At 47.2% G+C, this 21,783-nt stretch overlaps 1 protein-coding gene across 5 annotated transcripts in view; it reads left to right on the top strand.

Moving 5' to 3' along the window:
* The window catches only part of LIPE (lipase E, hormone sensitive type), a 62,833-nt gene that overhangs the window by 10,923 nt on the left and 30,127 nt on the right, over positions 1-21,783 (top strand). For 2 of the 5 annotated variants that reach the window (XM_029576784.1, XM_029576785.1), the window contains exons 2-4: positions 17,585-18,123; positions 20,244-20,334; positions 21,466-21,611. In XM_029576784.1, the coding sequence (XP_029432644.1) occupies positions 17,585-18,123; positions 20,244-20,334; positions 21,466-21,611 (776 nt within the window). Of the gene's footprint in view, positions 1-13,641; positions 13,709-16,469; positions 16,580-17,584; positions 18,124-20,243; positions 20,335-21,465; positions 21,612-21,783 lie in introns of those variants that run through there. The other 3 variants (XM_029576787.1, XM_029576788.1, XM_029576786.1) reach the window with 3 other exon arrangements.

Here is a 21,783-nt window from a genome sequence, read left to right on the forward strand (position 1 = left end):
ACACAACTGCATCTGCCCACATCAGCTCATCTACTCACTGAACCCTGCTCATGGAGTCCCCTACTGTCCCTTCCCAAAATGGTCAGAATCAGAGCAGATGTTCCCCTGCCACCACAAGCCTGATCAGGTAAGCATTTGTCTTCTGCTCATCTTTCCCCTCATGTTCTCTCTTCCAGCTGTCCAGCCCACGCACATACACAATCCAGACAGGTACTCTCTCATGCTCTGTCCATAGTCACTGACTTGTGCATGCACAACTGTTTGTGCCCACACTAGGCTAACAGCTAGTCACAGTCTCTCTCCCTCAATAGCACAGATCTGGCTGGACCAGTGCCTCTTACACACTCTCACCCTGTGTGCCAGCCCCACTCAAAGCCACTCTGTACGGACTCAGTTTAGGCAGCTATCTGGTGCCATGACTTTGCTACAGATTCGTATATAGAGGTGCATTCTGAGAAGGACATCACTGCATTTTGCAGAATATAATTCAAATAAAATGAAATTTTTAGGACAGACAAAAACCAATAAGGATGCAAACAAAAACTGTCACATGCAGGGCTTAAAAACCCCCATGGGGCTTTCGGAGGGGGGATCCAAGATGGCACTGGCACCATTGGCATAGACTCTGTGAGACTCCGCACTAAACTGTTTTCTTCGGTTTTACCTGAAGTGCCCCGTACCGATCGGAAGAGGCAAGGTAGGGAGAAAACTTAACCTGGGGTCTACCCCAAGACACCTATGCCCGGCCCTATGGATGTTCACGTCGTTCGTGGGGGTCTGTCGGGAGTGGAGTCGCTGGGCTTGGGAGCTGTGGAGGGAAGGACAAGTTCCACTCCCTCCCTGCTCATTCATCTTTGTCCCCAATGGGAAGAAATGCTCCGGCTAACTCTGCCACGCTCAGAAGCCCAGATGTGAGCCTGGATCGGTCGCAGGCTGATGATCCGGCAGCCAAGGTGTCCAGGCAGGGAGTTCTCTGACAGGAGGAGGAAGCACAGACGCCGAAGAAGTTTCTCTCGGTGAGTTGCTTTGGGAGAGCAATCCATGGAAGAGGATTTTCCACTCCTGTTTTCCTATCCTTGCCTAGACATCAGCAGTTTTCTTTGGTAAGACCTGAGCAGATAACTTTAGGCTCTTTTTGGGTAGCAGTCGAAGGGCTTAGTAGCTCTCTTACAAATCAGCTAAATCTGTTAGTCCAAAGATCTAAGGACAATGATACTCGTTTACAAGTGGTTGAAACAACATCTAAAATATGTCTCAACAGATCGTGAGTTTGGGATCTGTAAAATCTCTACAAGAATCTCTTATAAACGATAATCTATTGCTATCAAGCACAGCAGAGATTTTGGAGAATGCTATTCGGGGTAGGAATCTGCGTTTTGTGAATTTTCCTATATTCCACCTAAAGACATGTTTAAAAGGTACCTAATGGGGGATCCCGAAAGTCCCGGAGTGAGCTCTCTCTCCATTATCTAGAGCTTACTATTTGCCCCCCGTTTAAGAAGGGGAGAGAAGTCTCTGGAGCCCTCTGGTCTGCCCAGTTTGAACGTCTCTGAATTTTTAGAGACTTCTGATTCGGTTCAAGTTTCGCCAGCAGCTATGGTTGTACCTTTTTGTGTTAGAACCGGACAGAGACTGGATGCTGAAGCTTTTTTTATCAAGCATTGGTCTGAGCCCTTCCTGCAACTTCAAGTTAGGGTTTTTCCCGGATGCGTCCAAGCAGACACAGAAGAAGAGGAAACCATTTTCATTGCTTAGGCCTAGTGTGCTACAGATAGACGCCTTTTTCTTATTAAAATTTCCCTGTAAATGTTAAATCAAATATAGGCATGTATCGTATATTTTGTTTACTCCCTCACAGTTAACTCAGTTCCTAAGTGACAAAATAGAAACCTCTCAGGATTGTTAAATTTAGCCATTATTATGTGTCTCCTGTTAGGGCTGTGATATTTCTCTGTTTAGTTTAGACCCTTTTGTTGTGGTGCTGATTTTTTTTCCTTATTAATCAGTATTACTTGGAATTGGATCTCCCCATTCTGTGGACTTAAGTTTATGAAGGTGTTTTTTTTTGTTTTTCTTTCTTGTATAATTATTATATATCAAATAGTGTACTTCATATATTTTCTATGTATCAAGATTTCTTGATCTGTAATTCAATTTTGCATAGATAAAAAGTTTTTTTAAAACCTGGGTGCCTGGTCACCAGAGAGCCTAAAATGTGGTGCCTGCCATGGGGTCCAGCTGGCTGCCAAGCCCAGACCTGGTTGAAGTCATCACCCCCTGGGATTGGGGATGGACATGGGAGGAGGATCCACCCCAGACTAGTGCCAGGTGAAGGAGCTGTTCTCAGTGTCCAGGCCCAAGTGTAAGAGAAGCTGCCAGGCTACAGAACAAGGGGGGAAGGAAGATGGGAGGGGAAGAAAAAAAATGAGCAGAGAAAAATAATCCCCCCCAAAACGTTAGATTAAAAACTGAGTGTGAACGGTGGCTATATGCAGGGATTTTCTAGTGCTCCCAACTTTGACCCTATCGAAAATCACCTCCCCCTCATCAGATCCGACAGGGGAGGTTGCCATTTACAGAAGATATCGTGCCAGAGGACAGACGGACAGATTGAACCATTGCCATAATGCTTTCAGCCCTGGCCAAAAACTGCTTAAAAGCAACAACAAAAAAACAAACCAAATGAAACCCTAAGGACTGACTTCTCCCTGGCTCTGAAGAATTTTGGCTGGTTCAACCAAGAACATTTCCTACTAAATCGCCCCTTGTGACAGTTCTGACTCTCTCCCCATTTCTTCCTTCTCCTCTCAGCTTGGATATCACATTGAGTAATTCCCACCTGCAACCGCATACTTTAAATCTTCTCAGTCACGCCTTTGCTGCCCTAACGCAAAGTACCTTTGTTCTTTGTTGTGTGTCTTGTCTGTCCCTCTTGGTAAGGAGGAAGAAATATCTATGTAATGCACGGTAAACACACCAAAATGAGACATTTGAAAGTTACAGAAAAGATGACTTATTCAGAGCATTATTATTTAAGGAGAGGAAACATATCCGTGGCCTTTTAAAGCTTTGATAGCATAGTCGTGCAAGCACTTCATGTGAGCCCTCTCCGATTTTTACAAAGGGTAGACCGGGGCAGCCTTCACACTGGTCTGCACTGGGACAAAGTCCGCCACTACTTTTAGCCCTCAGACCTTGTACCGGTTTTCAAGGTGAAGGTGCATACACATACTTTCCCTTTCAAACTTGCCACTTGGGATAAAGGCTGCCCAGCTGTTTGCAGCAGCTTTTTACACCGGTACCTTGTGCGGTAATTGGGGAGTTCGGAAGGCGTTTCACGTAATAAAACGAATCGTTTGTTTTTTTAAGCACCATAAATGTACACTTTGCGGTATAGAGGGGGAGCTCGCTCAGCTCACATCAGTGGGGCACATGATCTGATTCTGACCTTGAGTGGTATCTGAAATCCTTGCAGCGGGGCTGGGAGCAGCGTTTTGGAGCTTTGATTTAGTAACCTCGAAGCTCTCTTCTCTGAGAGCTGCGGTGAGGATTTGTGAAGTGTGTAGGTTAGGTTAGCCTGGCTGGTCGGTGCGAGCGTACCTCTCTGGGAAACAGGGAAAGAGAGAAGAAGCAGCAGAAGCAAGGGAGAACAGGAAAAGAGAGAGGGGAAAAACATCTCTGGTGACGTGATATCTAAATCCTGAAGATCACTGACGAGCGTGTTAGTATGTGTCTGTAACAGACACTGTCAAAACGAAGGAAACGAGAGCATCACACCTGCTGGATAGGTAGTTAAATATTCTCCCCGATACGGACCATCTCCCAGCCTGTCCCTTTGTCAGGGAGTCACTGGATCTCCTTGAAGCTCCGCCCCCTTCCATGCATTTCCACGCTGGCCCCAGCTCAGGTTCTCGGGGAGTCTGTATTATTAATGATGGAAAGCTTTGCTATGACTTCCAGATAGGGCAGGAGATGGGAAGAGGGGGAACGGAGAGAGAAAGAGCTCTGTTTCATCCTTTGCAGTATTCAGTACATGTGTGTTCCAGGTGCCTCATGTATTTATTTCAGCGTTCACATAGTGCTCTACACCAGTGTTTCTCAAGTTGTCCATGAACTACTCCCAAACCTGCCCTGGGGACCTCAGAACCAGTCGTCTTTTCAGGATATCCACAATGAATATACATGAGATAGATTTGTCCGCATTGCCTCCTTTGCATGCATATCTATCTCATGCATATGCATTGTTGATTATTGTGTAAACCTTACTGGCTGGGGGCACTCCAGGACTGATTTGAGAAACACTGCTCTATACCAGGGCGCTGTGAAACAAATGTTATACAGATACAAGTCCCCTAGGAGCTTGCAATCTAACTGAGGACCTGAGTCAATTGGAGATATTGACTGGCCCAGAGTCACAGAGTGTCGGTGGGAGAAGCAGGATTTCAACGCGGATCCCCTGATTCCTGCTCCATTATGCCTACCCTCAGGCCACTCCCTTTCTCCTGAAGGATTTAGCCTATATATGCAGTATATATCTGCCTGTGTTTCTTCTGGCAGATGTAGTGCATGTCTGTGCCTGGGTATCCCCTCTTTTATCAGATGCAGTACAAGTAGACCTATGCTCCTGGCTTTGCAGGATGTTTGGACCTGCATGTTCCCAGCTTTGCAAGATGTGGCGCATATATTTTGTCTGTGTTCCCTCCCCTGTTGGATGCAGTCCACACATGCCTGCAATTGTAGGATGCAGAACTGAAACAGACAAATGTCCCCCTCCAGAAATTGCATCCCGTCTGTAAAGGGCAATATTGTAATAGATTCAGAAATGGAGGAGCACAAGCTGCAACCTGTATGCTTTGGTGGTCAGGCAGAACCAGTCAGAAAAACCTCCACGTTTGTTTTATTGGATTTTCTTGTCAAATTACTCTCTAAAAAACAGGGACTCTCATGTAACTTAATTATAACTCCTTCCTGTTATAATTCCAACATGGCCCATGATTTGCCAGGATGGCTGCATCAGGGAGATTTCACTCAAAAAGGCTTCAATCTCCTCTATAAAAAAACCCCCCAGAAAACCTTAGAGAAATACTTAGGAGGAAAAAAAAGCATGTTAATTTCTCACACCAAATAACAGTACATGAAGAGTGTGTGCTTATATCAAACCAAAAGATTTCATGCTAGCGTCCAGCCTACAAGCAGATTTTGTGTTAAAATGGCAAAAAACGCAGTGTGCAGTGCATTTTAAAAGGAGTCGGTCCAATGAAATTCACCAAAGTCTAACCATTTGATTGGGCAATGAAAAATGGCCCAATAGAAAAATGATTTTCCAAAACAAACCACTTTCTATGCAAGAATTCAGACCCTTAGGGCCTGATTTTCAAAAGAATTTACACTCTTAAAACTGGGTTTTACATGTGTAAATGCACTTTACCCAGGTAAATGGGCTTTTGAAAATTGCTACAATATGTGCCGTTGAATTGTCCATAGGTTTTACCCGTGTAAGTAGCCTTTGAAAATTGTTACGATGTTACATGCATAACTTCTTAGAAAATTCACCTGTTAGGCTCTAAGGAGTTAAGATTAAATATCCATCTTTGTTCACAATGAGTTAGGGCTTTCTTGTACGTCTCCAGCTCTTGGATGACTGTTATGTTCATTTCAAAAAAATGTAATTGCTTGATCCCACGGTGATTATGCAAACAATGTGACATGTCTGGCATACTGGATGCAGGTATTCCCCCAACAGGAACAGTACAGGGCTCTACGACAGAGCGGGGCAGTGTCTTCTGCCTGGCTAGTCACGTCCCTCTTGGGTTAAACATGCAGGTTCTGGCAGGGTGCATGGCAGGCTGTGGCCAGGACAGGTGGAGATCAAACAGGGTCGGAGTCCAGGCAGAGGTAAAGGCAGAAGGAGAACAGCAAAGCAAGGGCAGAAGTCAGTCCGGGTCAGCAACATATCAGCCCGAGGAAGGCAGACTGGGAGGCAAGGCAAAGCAGAACAGGGAAGCAAGACTGTAAGGAGAGACTAGGTTGGGCAGAGCCGGAGCACGGGGAGACAAGGCAGGAACAGGGTAAAACGCGAGCTAAACTGTAACAGGAGTGCAGTTTGTACCTAGCCTATGGAATTCTCTATCATTGGCCATTTGACTGGAGAAAGATTACATCAAGTTTAGGAAAGCCCTGAAGACTTTTCTCTTTATTAAGGCTTATGAAAACTGTTAGTTCATTTTTTATGAAAAGTTTTATCTTTTAGTTTTCTGATTAGGATCTGTTTTATTGTATTTTTTTATGTTATTTTATATTCACTTAGTTTTATTATATTTATGATTGCTTCTATTTTTAATGTTTGCTTATATGTTATGTCATTAACTGCCATTTTTCTAAATTATCTTTGATATTTTTAATTTGTAATTTCAATTTTTATTATGTTCATCTCTGATTTACTTTTGTAAAATATTGGAATTAATTAAGCAAATAAATAATAAGGCAGGAGTCAAACAGGCCACGTAGTGGCTTGGACAAAACAAGAGCAAGACAGACAGCAGAGAAACCGGGGTAGGCTACTGGGAGGCTTAGGCAAGGCACAGGAACAAGGCATCCTGAACAATAGAAGGTGCACTATACAAAGACAATATGCTCTGTCTGCAAAGTCCTCTCTCTCAGGAACCCCATACCCAGGCGTGCTCTCTCTCTCTTTCTTTGTTTTTGATAATTTATATCAGTTGTGAACCAGACAGCCTGAGCAACGATGGGTAATTTTAGCTAATATGCTCTGTTTGCACATCCCTGTCTCTCAGGCTCCCACAGATAGGCACACGCACACAGGCTCCTCCCCCCCCACACACACACACACATACAGGCAGACACAGGGCATCTTCAGGAACTGCCAGACCTCTTCTTCAGCCCCCATGGCCCTCTCTTTCAGCCCAATTCAGTAAACTCAATGGGAGACCCAGCGCTCTGAGGCGAGCACCCGCTCTCCCGACACGCACCCAGGCACCTCTCCTGGGCGCGCAATTCTTTATTTAAATTAGGGCCCGCGCTAATAAGGAGGCGGCTGTCAGCGGGTCTGACAACCAACGCTTAATTTTACCGACGTCAGTTGTCAAACCCAGTGATAGCCATGGGTTCGGAAAATGGACACCGGCAAAATTGAGCATCCGTTTTCCAACCCGCGGGCTGCAGGCAGATTTTTTTTTATTTTTTTTTTATTTTTGGGGCCTCCAACTTAATATTGCTATGATATTAAGTTGGATGGTGTACAGAAAAGCAGAAATGTTCTGTCAATCGTTCCCTAAATTTCTATATGTTTTCTGTTAATTACTTGACAAAATAATACAAAATTTGTTTTCACTTTTTTGCGACTTTACAATTTATACACACACACACACACAAACACACGTGCACACATATATACACATACATGCATATAATAACTCAGGGGCCCCAACTAATTGCATGAATGGAAGGGGAGGCCATGGCTCCAAAGGCTTGCTCATCCTTGCAGTACACTATGTCTGTGCTTTTCTGTAGGATGCGTTACATGTATGTACCTGTGTGCTCCAGGCTCTGTAGAGTGCAGTACCTAGGCGTATGCCTGTGTTCCCGGCCCTGTAGCATGTGTACCTGTGTGTCTCCAGCTCTGTTGGATGCAGTAACTATGTGTGTGTTGTTTTCCCCCTCCTGCTGGCCCTGGACTGTTTCCTGCCAAGAATTTATTTCCAGGAAAATCACAAGCCCAGCACAGCAGCAGCTCTGAAGGTCTGTGTGTCCCTGCTTTCCCCTCCCCTGAGAGCAGGCACAGCACTGTCCTTGGGCAGGGAATTCATACACACTGCTGCGTGTGGTGTCCATGGATGTCAAGGCCACAGGTGAGGGGAGTGCTCAGGACTGTGACAGGAGCTGTCAGCCACTCAGCATCCAGCCCCATATCACAGTGCCAGTGGCGTGAGCTGCCCCATCCCATCACTCCACTTCTCTCCCAGCCCCTTGCTCCCCTCCACTGATGTTTCTCTTCCTGGGGGGGTAGGGGGCAAAGGGGAGGTAAGGGAACAGAGCATAAAGCTAGTGTGCAGTCTCAGTGCGAGAGATCAGAGCCCAGGACGTATCCCCTTGGTCATTCCTGAAGTCCAGTCTCCAAGCGTCTTGGGTTCTTTTTACTTTTTCCTTCCTTGCCTTGTCATTGGTCTATGTCTGTGTGTCCCTTCTCGCTCTGTCTCTATGTGTACCTCTCTGGGTAACTGTGTGTGCCTGTGTACATGTTTGGCTTCTCTTACATGCTGGTAGCGATCTCTGTGAATGGCACAAAGCAATTTACAGTAAGGCTGCCCAGAGCCCTGGCCAGTAGCTGCTCGGAAGTGAATGCCAGAAACCTTGGTTGGATACTCCGAGCCCTGGACAGTTCCAGCTGTTCAGATGGATCTCTGGTTGGCGCCAGCTGTTGGAATGGATCCCTGACTATCTGGATTATACCTGGTGGAAGAGACGTGGACCTGAAAGCCCAGGCATCTTCTGGCTGCTGGCACGATACCGAAAACGCTGCTGGTTTGTAGCTGCTGGAATGTTATGCCCTTGTCACAGAAGCGGTTTGGCAGCAGGCCTGCATCCTCGGGACTCTGACGCTGTTTATTTGGATTCTATTTATTCCATAGATGGTTGGGGGGGGGGGGGGAGTTGAGCTCTTGACATTTAGGACATGAGCAGCTGCCTCAGATCTTCCAGCTCTGATGTAAGCAGCCCTCCCTCCCCCTGCTGGGGACTGAGGATAGCAAGAGTGGATGGCGGCGCATCTGGATCCTGCCAGAGAATCCCTGTGCTGGGAACAGTTGCCTGATTCAGGTACCTAATGTATAAAGATCCATGCTGCGCTGTTTACATCTACTGCACTCATCTGGCACCTGCTACTTCTAGTATTGCCTCCCATTCCCACACCAGTTACACACAGTGAGCCTGATACCCCCAAAAAACTGAGCTCCTAAACTTTCACTAAGATAGGAAAACACCATGGAGTTTGGTACCACAGCTTCGGAAATCGCCTGGTATTTTTCCCGGTGGTAAAACACCGCGGGTTACTTTCCACACGCAGGCCGTGTGATGGCAGCTCTGGGCTGTAGAGCCACCATGAATTAAAGGAGCCGATGGGCCCGGATTAACCCCCCCCCCGGATCCAGAGCCTCGAGGGTGCTCCAGGTCCCTACTAGAGACTACCAGGGCAAATTGGGTAAGGATGGGGGATGAGGGGGGCCACCTTCCTGAGGGAGATTTTTTTCTTTATTTAGAAACAGGGAGGGGGTTTGGGGGCGGGCCTAGTGCTGTTACTTCAGGGGTTAACTTTGTTCTCTGAATTGGGCCATCAGCCCCTTTAATTCACGGCCCCAGAAGCATCGGGATCCGTGTTAGCGTCCCTATGCTCCCAGGGAAAGTTAGCTGCAATGCAGGAGTGGTAGCTAACGTTCAGGAAAAATAAGGCGGCTTGTGATTCTTCAGGCACGTTGTGTTATTCTGTTGCTTTGAAATTGCCTAGTAATAAGCTGCTTTGCATGCATTTGTGAAGCATTTCATTACCATTTTGGTATTATTGGGGACAAAATACCGTGTGTTATCTTTACCGCAAGGTAAATGCCCCTATAAATTAGGTATTTTTAGCCGAACTTAGAACCTAAGGAGCAATTAAAAAAAAAAAAAAAAGGTGAGCTTGTTCAGACAAATTTAGGAGACAAAGTTTTCAGCTGAAAATTCACGTACACTTAGGGTCCTAAATTGAGGCCTGCTATTTATTTTCCTAGATTAAGCTCCTAATTTAAGTTCCTAGTTCTGAAAATCAGTGCTAAGCTCTTAACATTGTTTCCTCTTTTGTAGCCATTCACTTTTTAAATCCCTAAATCTATTTATTTTTTATTTATATTTATATTCCACTTTTCACAGCGCTTCAAAGTGGATTACATTCAGGTACTGTAGATATTTCCCTATCCCCAGAGAGCTTACAATCCAGCAGGTCAATACAGTAAAGTGCGGCCGCGGTTACCCTGCTCCTAACCCGCTTTCTACCCACTTTTCGGCCGCGTTAGTCCAACCCGCGATACACTATCCCCTTTAACCTACTCTTACGTCACGACGTTTGGCGTCACGGCATGTAACGTCACGTCTTGAGCTGCCCATTTGCACGCACAGGGGCCGCTTTCGCCCGTGCAATGCGTCCATCTTCGCGGGCAGCTGGAGGCAGGGGAGCCGCGGTCGTCTTCGGCGATGTCCGTCTCCGGAGGGGGGCTGCAAAAAAAAGTACGTCGCTTCGTTGCTTTACACTGCCAGTCCTCTCTCCCCTCCTCCCACAAGGCTGCTTTTCGCGCCTTGCTTCGGGAGGAGGGGAAGAGGACTGGCAATCCCGAGCGTAGGATTGCCCGTCCTCCTCCCCTCTCTCTTGCTACTTTTTTTTTTCGCTTTTTTTTTTTTCACTTTTTCGCTTTTTTCCGCTTTCGTTGCTTGCTTCGGGAGGAGGGGAGAGAGGACTGGCAATCCCGAGCGTCAGAGAACCGTCCACTTCCTGGTACCTGTCATTTCAAATGTCATTTGAAATGACATTTGAAATGACAGATACCAGCGTGCCCGTGAAGCGTTAGGCCAGCGCAACCACTACTCCTGGGGAAATTCTGCACACAAAAATGTAAAATTCTGCATACTTTATATTGGTCAAAATAACACAATACACGTCAGTCTTCGAGTAATTTAAAATGTAATACAGAAAAGTTATTACTCAAAGATACATAGTTTTGAGCAGAATTCCCCTAGAAGTTCACTGTCTTCCTACTCCCCTGGCCAGACCTCTTTCATTCTGCCCTCTTAAGCCAAATGCCTTCACTTTCCACTGTCTCTCCCCTTCCCCTTCAGGCGTAATCCCTTCCACTCTATCTTTACTCCCCAGCCCTCCACTCCTAGAGTTTGACCCCTCTCTCATACTGCCCCTCAGACTCCATCCCTCCCTCTCTCATACATCACACACCCCCCCACACACACACACACCCCCACATAAGGTCTCTCTCTCTCTCTCTTGCATACACATCCACTCACACAGGGTCCCTTTCTTTCTTGCACAACCACCCACACAGGCTCCCCTTTTTGCACATCCACCCGCACAGGCTCCTTCTCTTTCGTGTGCACACCCTCACACAGTCTCCCTCTCCTCCTTGCACATACACCCACACACTCTGATACAGGCTCCTCCATCACAAACATGCACCCTCACTCCCTCATATATACATACTAGCACCCAATCTCTCACTCATCTATACAGTTCCTCACAATCTCTCCACATTCATACACACCCATGCGCGCTATCTCTCCCCCCCCCCCCCCCCCCCCCCCCCCCAATGCACCGTCACACAAGCTCACTCTTAAACTTACACATACACACACACCCTTGCTCATCTCTCACCAGGCCTGTCATCTTCCTGCACGCATCCCTCCAACCCCCTCCCCCAAAATGTGTTCTTCGCCTCTCTGCACAAGCAGCTCTTTAGGGATGGGCTCCGCTTGCAGCCACTGGACCTCAGTCATCTTCGCCCTGAGCGGGATGGGCTCTGTTATTGGCATGCTGTGCTCCTTTTCAAATTCTGCACTAAAAATTGAAATTCTGCACAAATTTTGTGCTCCGCAGTAACACAGAATTCCCCCAGGAATAATTTAGGAGTTTAATGAAATTAGGAGGTGAATATTTAGTGGATAATTTGTGCTGGATATTCAGTGGGGTAAACATCATGCTGAATGTCCCCAATTAAACTTAACCGGCTAACAGTAGCTGGATAACTTCTTAAACATAACCGGATATTCTTTTGAATATGGTTGGTTATATATAAAATTCTGGTAACAGCTTTATTTAGAAAAGTTATTTGGTAACAGGTAACTTTGCACATAACTGGCTACATTAAAAAATATAGATAGATATAGCCGGTTAAGTGACGATCCAATATTAAAAAAAAAAAAAATTATTGTAGGCCTAAAGGCCCTAATGAGACCTTCCTCCTCCCTTCCAAGTGAACTTCAAAGGCTCAGCCGGGCCCCCTCCTCAAAGTGACCACATCTTCATTTTAAAAAAATAATAGGGTCAGAGGTTGATGCTGGTCTCTATCCCTGGGGACCCCTGCTCCTATTTCCCACCTTTTTTTTTATTAATGTTTCACTCCAGGACCCCCTCCCCACCCCCACTGTTCCTTAAACAGGAGTTTTAACACAGCCTGGGTGGCGGCAGTGTCCCACCACGATCCTGGCCTGGTGCTTCTGCCGTTGCTAGGCTGCGTACACTTCCATCCTAACAGCCTAGCAACGGCAGAGGCAGAAGCGCTGGGCCCGAATTGCGGTAGGATGCTACCGCGATCCGGCTGATGAAAACTCCAATTTAAGGTACCGGGGGGGGCGGTAGGAGAGAGGGAGGACTGGGCAGGGAAAGGGCCCCAGAGAGAAATATATTTAAAACAAAAGGGAATGGGGGAAGGGGTTTTTTTTGTTTTTGGTTTTTTAAATTAAGCTATGGCTGCTCTGAGGAGGGGGGCGGGGCCGAGCCATTGGAGCTCGCGTGGAAGGAAGGAAAGGAGTCTGTAGGCCCTTGATCAGGTTTTTGGGGATTTTTTTTATTTACATGGGATTGTCATTTAACTGCCTATATTCTTTTGAATGTAATCAGTTAAGTGGCAGCTTATCCGGCCACAAAAGCTTGGATAATTTTAGACCTGCTTTTTTGAGTTGTCTCCAATTGGCTTTTGCATATGGACCTGTAGGAGTCCAAAATTAGACACTCGGTCCTAGTAAATTTTCAAAATGGCCAATTTAGGAGCCTGACTCCTGAATTGGCCCCTTTCAGCTGAAAATTCATCAAAATTTAGGATTGTAGAATAGGCCTGTTATTCATTTGCCTAGATTTAGATCTCTCGCCCCTAGATACATCATTCTGCTATATTTATAGAATGAGTCGCCCAAAAATAAAGGGGCAGGGGGGCGATAGTGGGCAGCTGGCCTCATCGCAGCGGTGTGGTTTTGCCCGCTGTGGTGCGGACCTGCCGCACACTATCACCCCCATAGTAGCACGGGAAAAGGTGGTGGTGTTTCCCGTGGTGCTGCTGGTGATTAATATGGAAAACATCGCCGGCAGCGCTGCCGGACCATAACCCTGCCCAAATCTCACCCACACCCCTCCCCTTACCCTAATTTGCATGGCATCGCGATAAGGCTGTACCACACGTGTTAATGGCCCATTACAGAATAAGGAATGACCGTATTAGGTGCCTAGTGCTGAAAATCCATGTTAAAGTTCCTAACCTTTTTCTACTCTATCTGTATCCCCCTTAGCCACCCACCTTTTAGGGCCTAGATTTAGACACTGGGCTCTAGTAAATTTTCAAAAAGGGCTAATTTAGGAGCCCAACCCCCAAAGTTAGGAGCTTAAACCCTTTGAAAATTGGCCTCAGTATAACTGTCCAATCCTACACCAGTTACAACCAGTATATTGGTCCCAAGTAGTTGCCCGCCGTGCAGATATAATTGTCACCTGGTTTCATGAGCCGTGTTGAAAAGTAACTGTTTCCCCCGGGTCACGGGTCGGAGAAGTACCTGCGTATGAATGCATTTTCAGTTCTATGTGCATTCTCTTTCCAACAGCCAGCATTCAGAGAGAAGGTACGCAGATGGATCTGCTAAAAGCACGTTCTCACAACATGGATCACAGGTACAGAAGTACTGGCTCTCTGTTGCCAAGCAGCTTCCTGAAACTTGCTCTCCTAATGGACCCACCCTTATTGCCCCAGTTTTATCTGCATCCCTGTGTCACCCTGTCTGAATAATGAGGCCCAAACAGAACCTCTGCTGTATTCCAAAGATGACGGACCCCTCCCTCTCACCCCCATCTGCCGTAGCTTGAATTTACCAAGCCCTGTACAGGAGGTGACTGCCTGGTGCATGATACCAGAGAAGGAACCGCAGCTGCTGCTAGGCCAGGTCTCTGTGCTTAGAGGCTGCTGCCCTGGTATAGCCCTCGGCCTCTGTTTACTAAGAGCAGAGGGGTCCCTGGGGAGCAGGCAGGAATGTGATGGAATAAACAAAGCTGCTTGTAGCATGCAACCCCCCCCCCCCAAACTCGGTCCAGAGGGTACATTGGGGGATGTGGCATAGCAGGTTCTAGTAAACACACTTTTTCCAGGGAAAGCAGCAATGGGAGCCTCGGATCTGGGGCAGAAGTTACAGGGACTCATGCACTGGTTTTCTGAATGGAAGTTTTCATGGTTCACTTTTAGCACCTGGGTTTGTTGCTATGCCATGGACTATTCATGTCCCTCTGTGTTGTCACACGTGGCACTCCGTGGTATGTGTTGCTCTGTGCTGTCACACGTGGTAGCTTGTGTTGCTTTGTTTTAGCAGTATTGGTTCTGGGTGCTGTTTTTCCCAACTTGACACAAAGAAACCAGGAGCGTGACTCTGCTTTCCTTGCTTCACAGTCGCTGTGCAGTCAGGTGACAGCCTGGGCCACCTGAGTCAGGCACAGCAAGGCTAATCCCATAAGCTGTGGCAACAATGAGAGGTCTGTGCTAGCTCTGGATGGAGATGGCAGTACCAGGCTTTCTGTCCTAGCCTGCTGCTTTGGAAGAGATGCAGGAAGACTTCTCATAACCAGGATCCTTGTCCACCACAACCAGCTGCTTTCTTAGGGGTGCAGGAGGGCCATGCATAACCAGGTCCTGGTCCTTTTACCAGGTGACAACATGCCACATTCCCCTCTGCCTGGATGAGGCCACCAAACTTACTACACCAGAACTTCCTTTGAGCCCAGTATTGCTCGCCTCATAGTCCTATGTTGAATATCTTGAGAGTAGGATTTCCAGCAGTCTCTTATAAGCAAAGCCCCTGGTTTTCCTCCGTGCCACCGCAAGAACCACAATATTTGGTCCTTCCCTCAGGATTTGCCATTTCTAGTGGACTTGCTGGAAACTGGCAAATCAGGGGGCTGGCCACGAGAGAGCCGGGATGGGGTTGCATCTTAGTGCACTCAAGATCTCTTCTTCTGAGTGAGAGAAAGGAATAAGAATGGTAGGAGAAAGACAGAGGACCAAGGATGGGGACGCACAAAGGAGAGGGAGAGAGACAGGTCCTGGGATGGGGGAATAATCTGAGAATGGTGGGATGAGGAGAGAGAGGGCAGGAGGGAGCAGAGGTTGGCAGGGGAGGGAAGTGAGGCTGCATGAGAGAAAATCAAAGGGTGAAACAAAGATTGGAGCTGGAAAACCTGCAGGACAGTGTGTGAGGATTAGGAAGCATAGAGGGGTGGAGACAGGCAAGAGGAAAATCACCTTTGGGGTGTAGAGAAAGGAATGAAAGCAGACATGGGGCAAGGAAAGAAACCCAAAGAAAGGTAGAAATAAAACACTTGGACGCACAAGAAAGATGAGAAACAACTTTATTTCTGGGGAGGATCCTTTCCAAAATCATTTATGGGGGTGAAGAGCAAGCTAATGCGATGAATTGCCTTCCCTCAACATGGCTAAAGGTAGACGCAGACTTAAGGCATCAATCCCGAGGTGGGATCGAAAAATAACCGCTGCAGAGTGTAGTTTCTGTTTCCCACACAACCAGCGGAGAGAGTAACTTGTAATGGAAATGGTATGCAAACGTCTACTAATGAAGCCTCCAGATTTTGTAAACTGTGCTGTAGAATTTACCCCCCCCCCCCGACCTGCTGCAAGAAATGGGGGAGGGGGCTATGGTTATAAGGGCTGGTCCATATTTTAATTAGATAATAGTTTATCCATTTACATTTGGGATGGAAACCATATTTCACTATGCAACTCCAGTGGCGTCCTCTGCTCATTCCCCATAGAAGAATCTGCCTGGTAGACTCCGAAGCGCAGACACAATCTGTGTGGCTGTCTTCATTAGGAGGAGATTAGTTCTGTGTCTTTCCAGTGGGAAAAAGTTTAATATTATTAATTCTTCTATATCGCTAAACAGATGCCAGAGTTTATCTTTGTGCCTCCCTCTCCAGTGGGAGGGGTTTACCGGTCTCTCTTTAGTGGCAGGAGTTTGTCTGCAGGAGGAGGGATTTCTATTATTATTATTATTATTATTATTCAATCTCTTTATTGATTTTCAAATTAAACATCAATTACAACCGATACAAGAAAAAGAAAAGAAATTACAAAAACATCACTAGGGAGATTCTCCAGAGAAGAAATAAAATAACACAATTAGCTCACAACTGAGGAAAGAAGTTTGAGATAAATCAATTACCCCAAAGTAATGTCAAATCAATGACTGCTAAAACTAAGATTCCCTAGTTACAAGGACAGATGTAGAAAGAACTCAGAATGAGGGATTTCAATTTGTATCTGGCTCTGTAGTGGGAGGGACTTGGCTGGCATGACAGTGGGTGGGGTTTGGCTGTCTCACCAGTGGGCGGGGTCTCATCATCCTCTTTATAGCTCCATCCAGTTAATAAGTGATGAAGCACTTGTTTGGGAGCTGTCTCAGTGACAGCTCTCAGTCCCGTCTGCGGAAGACCCGAGGACTATGTGACTGAGGAGAGGTGAGAATGTGAGGAGCCTGAGGAGTGAGTATGAAGGCAGTCAGACCCATCTCCTTTTAATAGGGTGTGGATCTTCACGCTGCTATTTCTTTCTGTCTCTCTTCGCTTTCTGACTCTGTTGCTATCTGGTAATTTGTCTCTCTCCTCTTCTCTGATGTCTTTCTCTTGTCTTTGTTACTGTGTGAGATGTGTTATGCATCTTCTCTCTCTCTGATATTCTCTCTCCTCGTTTGTTGTCTCTCTTTCTGATTGTGCAAGGCTATCCAGAACTGTCCTAGTGACCCCACAGCCAGTCGGGTTTTCAGGAAATCCACAAATACTCTGGAGCCCCAGTACATACAAATGTCTCATGAATATTAATTATCCATATACTGAAAAATTCACTGATGTGGAGTAAATAGAACAAGTTTGGGAAGCCCTGTGATACTGCGTCTCTCTCCCTCTCGGTGCATCTCTGAGAGAATCCTGTGCTTGCTGGGACAGTGGCTCTGTCTTGGAGTTCTCTTCAGTAAAAGTTTTGCTTTGTAGCTTTTTGACAGCTCAAGGTGGCAGGAGTCTGACCCTGCTCCTTCTCCTTTAGTGGTCTTGCTGTTTCCATCCTTCTCACCAAGTGTCTGCCCTGTATCCGATTCCCAGCTGTTCCTTCGATCTCTGACACCCTGGACGGTCGCTTGCTGTGGATATGTAACATTTGCATGCATCGAACTCTCCACCGATGTCACGGCTTCTGTGCTGCTTTAAGCACAGAAATTGCCAGTCCTAGTCTTATCCCCAGTTCTTCTAAGGGTACTGCCACTTGCGATCCACTTACAGAAAGCCTCCTCTTGTCCACAGACTGAGAGTTGTCGAGTTGCACGTGTACGTGTGTGTGTGTGTGTGTATGTCCGTATGTCCATGTAATCTTTCTGTGGGATTGTGCTCACTGACTGAAAGCTCTGGTTGTGGATGTGTGGGCGCACACGTAATTATCACTGTGTGTTATGTGATTGTCCCTGGTCATTGATGCCTTCTCTCTTTCCTGCCCTGCAGCTGCTGGTCCCCTGACCCCGGAGACCATGGATGCGCGGCCCATGTTCCAAGCACTGCATGCGGCAGCAAACGAGAACATTATCTTCTTCCGCGAGAGCTCCTCCGAGACGGCCAAGCGTTTTGTGCTGGCTTTTGCCAAGATCCAGGAGCATGCACGCAGCCTGGAGCCCACCATGAGTAACTTCGCCAGCATCTACCACATCTTTGACTTTGAAGTAGGCAACCCTGCCAACGGATACCGCAGCCTGATGAAGGTGGTCAACGCCTGCCTACAGCACATCATCCACAAGTCCCGCTACGTGGCTGCCAACTGCCGCAGTGTCTTCTTCCGTGCCAGCCACAACTGCGCTGAACTGGAGGCTTACTGCATGGCACTAACCCAGCTCCGTGCCCTCGTCTACTTCGCCCAGCGCCTGCTCACTGCCAACCGGCATGGCAACCTCTTCTTTGAGGAGGACAGCGGGCTGTCTGAGGAGTTCTTGCAGCAGTACGCTACCATGCACAAGGGCTGCTTCTATGGGAGGTGCCTAGGTTTCCAGGTAAGACCACGGAGGGGCTTGCTCCAAGAACAGGGAGCTGCAAAAGTAAACATTATGGGGACAGGAACTATGTGTCTCGTTCTCTCTCCAACTTGTGTGTCATGGTTTCACTGTGTGCTTTCCTCTCCATTCTCCCTCCCCCATGATGTCACTGTGATTGTATGTGTGTTGCCCTCCTTTGTTCTCCATGTCACTCCCACTTGGTGTACTTGTGTGGGTTTCAGTGTGTGCATCCTATATACATATAGTGACAGGGGGAGGGATAGGCGCACACACTCGCACAGAGGGAGAGGGAGATACGTATATAAGAAATGCCATACTGGGTCAGGCCAAAGGTCCATCAAACCCAGTATCTTGTTTCCAATAGTGGCCGATCCAGGTCACAAGTACCCGGTAGGAACTCAAAGAATGGGCCCAGTTCTGCTTGTTCACAACCAGGATAAGCAGTGACTTTCCCAGCTACATGGCTAATATTGGTTTATGGATTTTTCTTCCAGGAACTTGAACAACCCCTTTTTAAACCCAGCTATGAAATCCTTCCCCCTCCCTGTCACTGTGTGTGTGTCTGTATCCACTCCCTATGTCACCGTGAGTGTGTGTTCCTCCCCTCTCCATGTCACTGCTTGTGTTCCTCCCATCTCCATACCACTGTGTCTGTTTGTTTGTGTGTGTGTGGGGGGGGGGGGGGGTTCCCTTCCCTTCCCTTTCCTTGTCGCTCTTTGGGTTTCCCTCTCCTCTCCATGTCACTGTGTGTGTGGGTGTCCCTCTTTATGTCACTGTGTGTGTGGGGGGGGGGTGTCCCTCTCCTCGTTGTCACTGTGTGTGTGTGTGTGGGTGTCCCTCTTTATGTCACTGTGTGTGTCTCTCTATGTCTCTGTGTGGGTTTCCCCTCTCCTCTTTAAGAATATAAGAACATGCCATACTGGGTCAGACCAAGGGTCCATCAAGCCCAGCATCCTGTTTCCACTTTCTCTGATTAGTTTTAAATGTGCCCCATGCTATCTTCATGGAGTGCCCCCTAGTCTTTCTATTATCCGAAAGAGTAAATAACCGATTCACATCTACCCGTTCTAGACCTCTCATGATTTTAAACACCTCTATCATATCCCCCCTCAGCTGTCTCTTCTCCAAGCTGAAAAGTCCTAACCTCTTTAGTCTTTCCTCATAGGGTCACACACTGTGTGTGTGTGTGTGTGTGTGTGTGTGTGTTTCCCCTCTCCTCTTTATGTCACTGTGTGTGTGTGTGTGTGTGTGTGTGTGTGTGTGTGTGTGTTTCACCTCTACTCTTTATGTCACTGTGTGTGTGTGTGTGTTTCACCTCTCCTCTTTGTCATTGTGTGTGTGTGTGGATTTCCCTCTCCATGTCACTGTGTGTGGGTTTCCCTCTCCTCTTCATGTCAGTGTGTGTGTGGATTTCCCTCTCCATGTCACTCTGTGTGTGTGTGTGGGGGGGGGTTTCCCTCTCCTCTCTCCTCTCCTCTCCTCTCCTCTCCTCTCCGTGTCACTGTGTGTGTTGCCTTCTATTCTCTATGCCATCGTGTGTGTGTGTGTGCATTCATGAATGCATTTAGAAATGTCCCTTTCCTTCCGTATCACTGTGGAGGATTGTGTTGTATCTCTCCTTCTCCATGTCACTATTTCCATTGCTTTCACTTTCTGTCATCTCTTTGCATAATGAGTCTATGACCTTGTATTTTGGCCAACTGGCACGGAGCTGCCCGAGTGACCTCGGTGGAATCCCTGCCTTCAGGGATCTCTGTGCTGCCAGTGCCTAGGATACAGAGAGCATGGTGCCCTGCACAGGAGCCCTCAAAGATTTAGAGGTACAGAGGAGGAGCATTGCACCTGCTGCATAGGGCCCTCAGGGATTCAGAAACAGGAAGAGCATTGTCCCTGGGAGGCTCTCAGATACAGAGGAAGGTGGAACGAGGAGTGATTTGTAGGCCCTTGAGATCAGGCAGCTCCTCGTTGCAAAGGAGATTAATAAGGGCTTCAACCCTCTCCTCCCACAGTCTCTGCCTTCCCCTCTCCCTTTCCAACTCTAGCTCAGCCTGAGCAGAAGAACCTGAGGAGGAAAGTCCAACTATATTTAAACAACCTTTTCTCATTCCTCCTTTCAGTTCACACCTTCGATCCGCCCCTTCCTGCAGACTATCTCCATTGGACTGGTGTCGTTTGGTGAAAATTACAAGAAGCATGAATCCGGCATTAGTGAGTACATATGTGTGCGAAGGACGTACACCGTGAAAATGCCAGGAATCTCGATTCTGATGTTAATACACACATGTTCAGGGACTACACTGAAAATTATGGGAACCATGATCCTGATGTCAGAAACAGGCCAATACAATAACGGTGTGCGTAAAATGGATGCTCATGGTTGAGTGCCCGCTGCCCTAACAAGCGCCAATCCACCTCTCCCGGGCGTCCGATTTAATATTAAAATTAGCTGCTGTAGTAAAAAAAAGAGGTGCTAGCGGAAAATATGCATCCCTAGCATTTCCATGGTATCGAACGCCCAGGAACGGTGGCTGTCAGTGTGGGTTAGGAAACGTTTCTCCTGCTACCGGCACAATATACACGGCCTGGACCGTGTATTTTGTGGATGTATATTGGGTGCCCAGAAAATTTTTATTTTCTCTAATATTTTTTTTTTTTGACTGATTTTGTGGTCCCTTCTATTTAGTATCACAGCAGGAATTTTTTATTTTTTTGACAATGAGCCTTTGAGTGCAGCAGACCTTTACACCAGCCCTGGGCGTTGCAGGGTTTTTTTCCTACATCTCAGGGATTAGCTAATAGCCTCATCTACCTGTACTTTACATGCATTGAGCATTTTTAGCTACACGCTTGATTGGACACGTGTTTTGGACGTGCTGATCCCCATTTTGCATCGGAGATTATGGATGCGCATCGAGCCATGCGCTGGCCGCAGTGCACGGTATTGCAACGGCCTGAAAGTGTGCAAGATAAGTAGTATAAATTAGGCAGAAACGAGTACATATGAGTTTTAGGGACATACACATACTATCTTAGGTGAGCACACATGTGAGCACTTTCTCTGTTCACAGCCTCACTAGTCAGATGGGTTAAAGAGGATGGCTGCCTGTTGTCAATAGTACTGAGACCCCTCTGCAGACTGAGCGAGCTGAGGTGCCCAACTCTAGGTCATCAGCTCTTGTGGTTCATTCTGTCTTTCTCTCTTTTCCCCTCTCTCTGCTCTCACTGCTGCCAGTGGAGGGAGGCAGCATTGTGCAGTATGGTAAGTAACCACAGACTTGCACCCCTCTTCTCAGCTTTCAAAGAGCCGCATCTGACCCTCCTGACCCACTCCCTTTCTAGGTGTCGCTGCCAGCTCCTTCTTCACCAGTGGGAAATACGCCATCGACCCGGAACTGCGGGGCATGGAGTTTGAGCGCATCATCCAGAATCTGGATGTGAACTTCTGGAAGCACTTCTGGAACATCACAGAGATGGAGGTGTTGTCGGTGAGTGTGAGGGAGGAATCAATGGGAAGAGAATTGGCAGTAGAAATGGGATTGGAAGCCATTGAAGTCAGTCTATAGGTATCGCAGCTCTGAATGGTTCCGTAGTGAAGGTCACACCATGAGAGCTGGTGGCAGAAGTGTAGTTGGGAAGTTGGTCTGTAGTTGTCTCGGC

The sequence above is a fragment of the Rhinatrema bivittatum genome, chromosome 14, assembly GCF_901001135.1.
Source record: "Rhinatrema bivittatum chromosome 14, aRhiBiv1.1, whole genome shotgun sequence".
NCBI classification, from domain to species: domain Eukaryota; kingdom Metazoa; phylum Chordata; class Amphibia; order Gymnophiona; family Rhinatrematidae; genus Rhinatrema; species Rhinatrema bivittatum.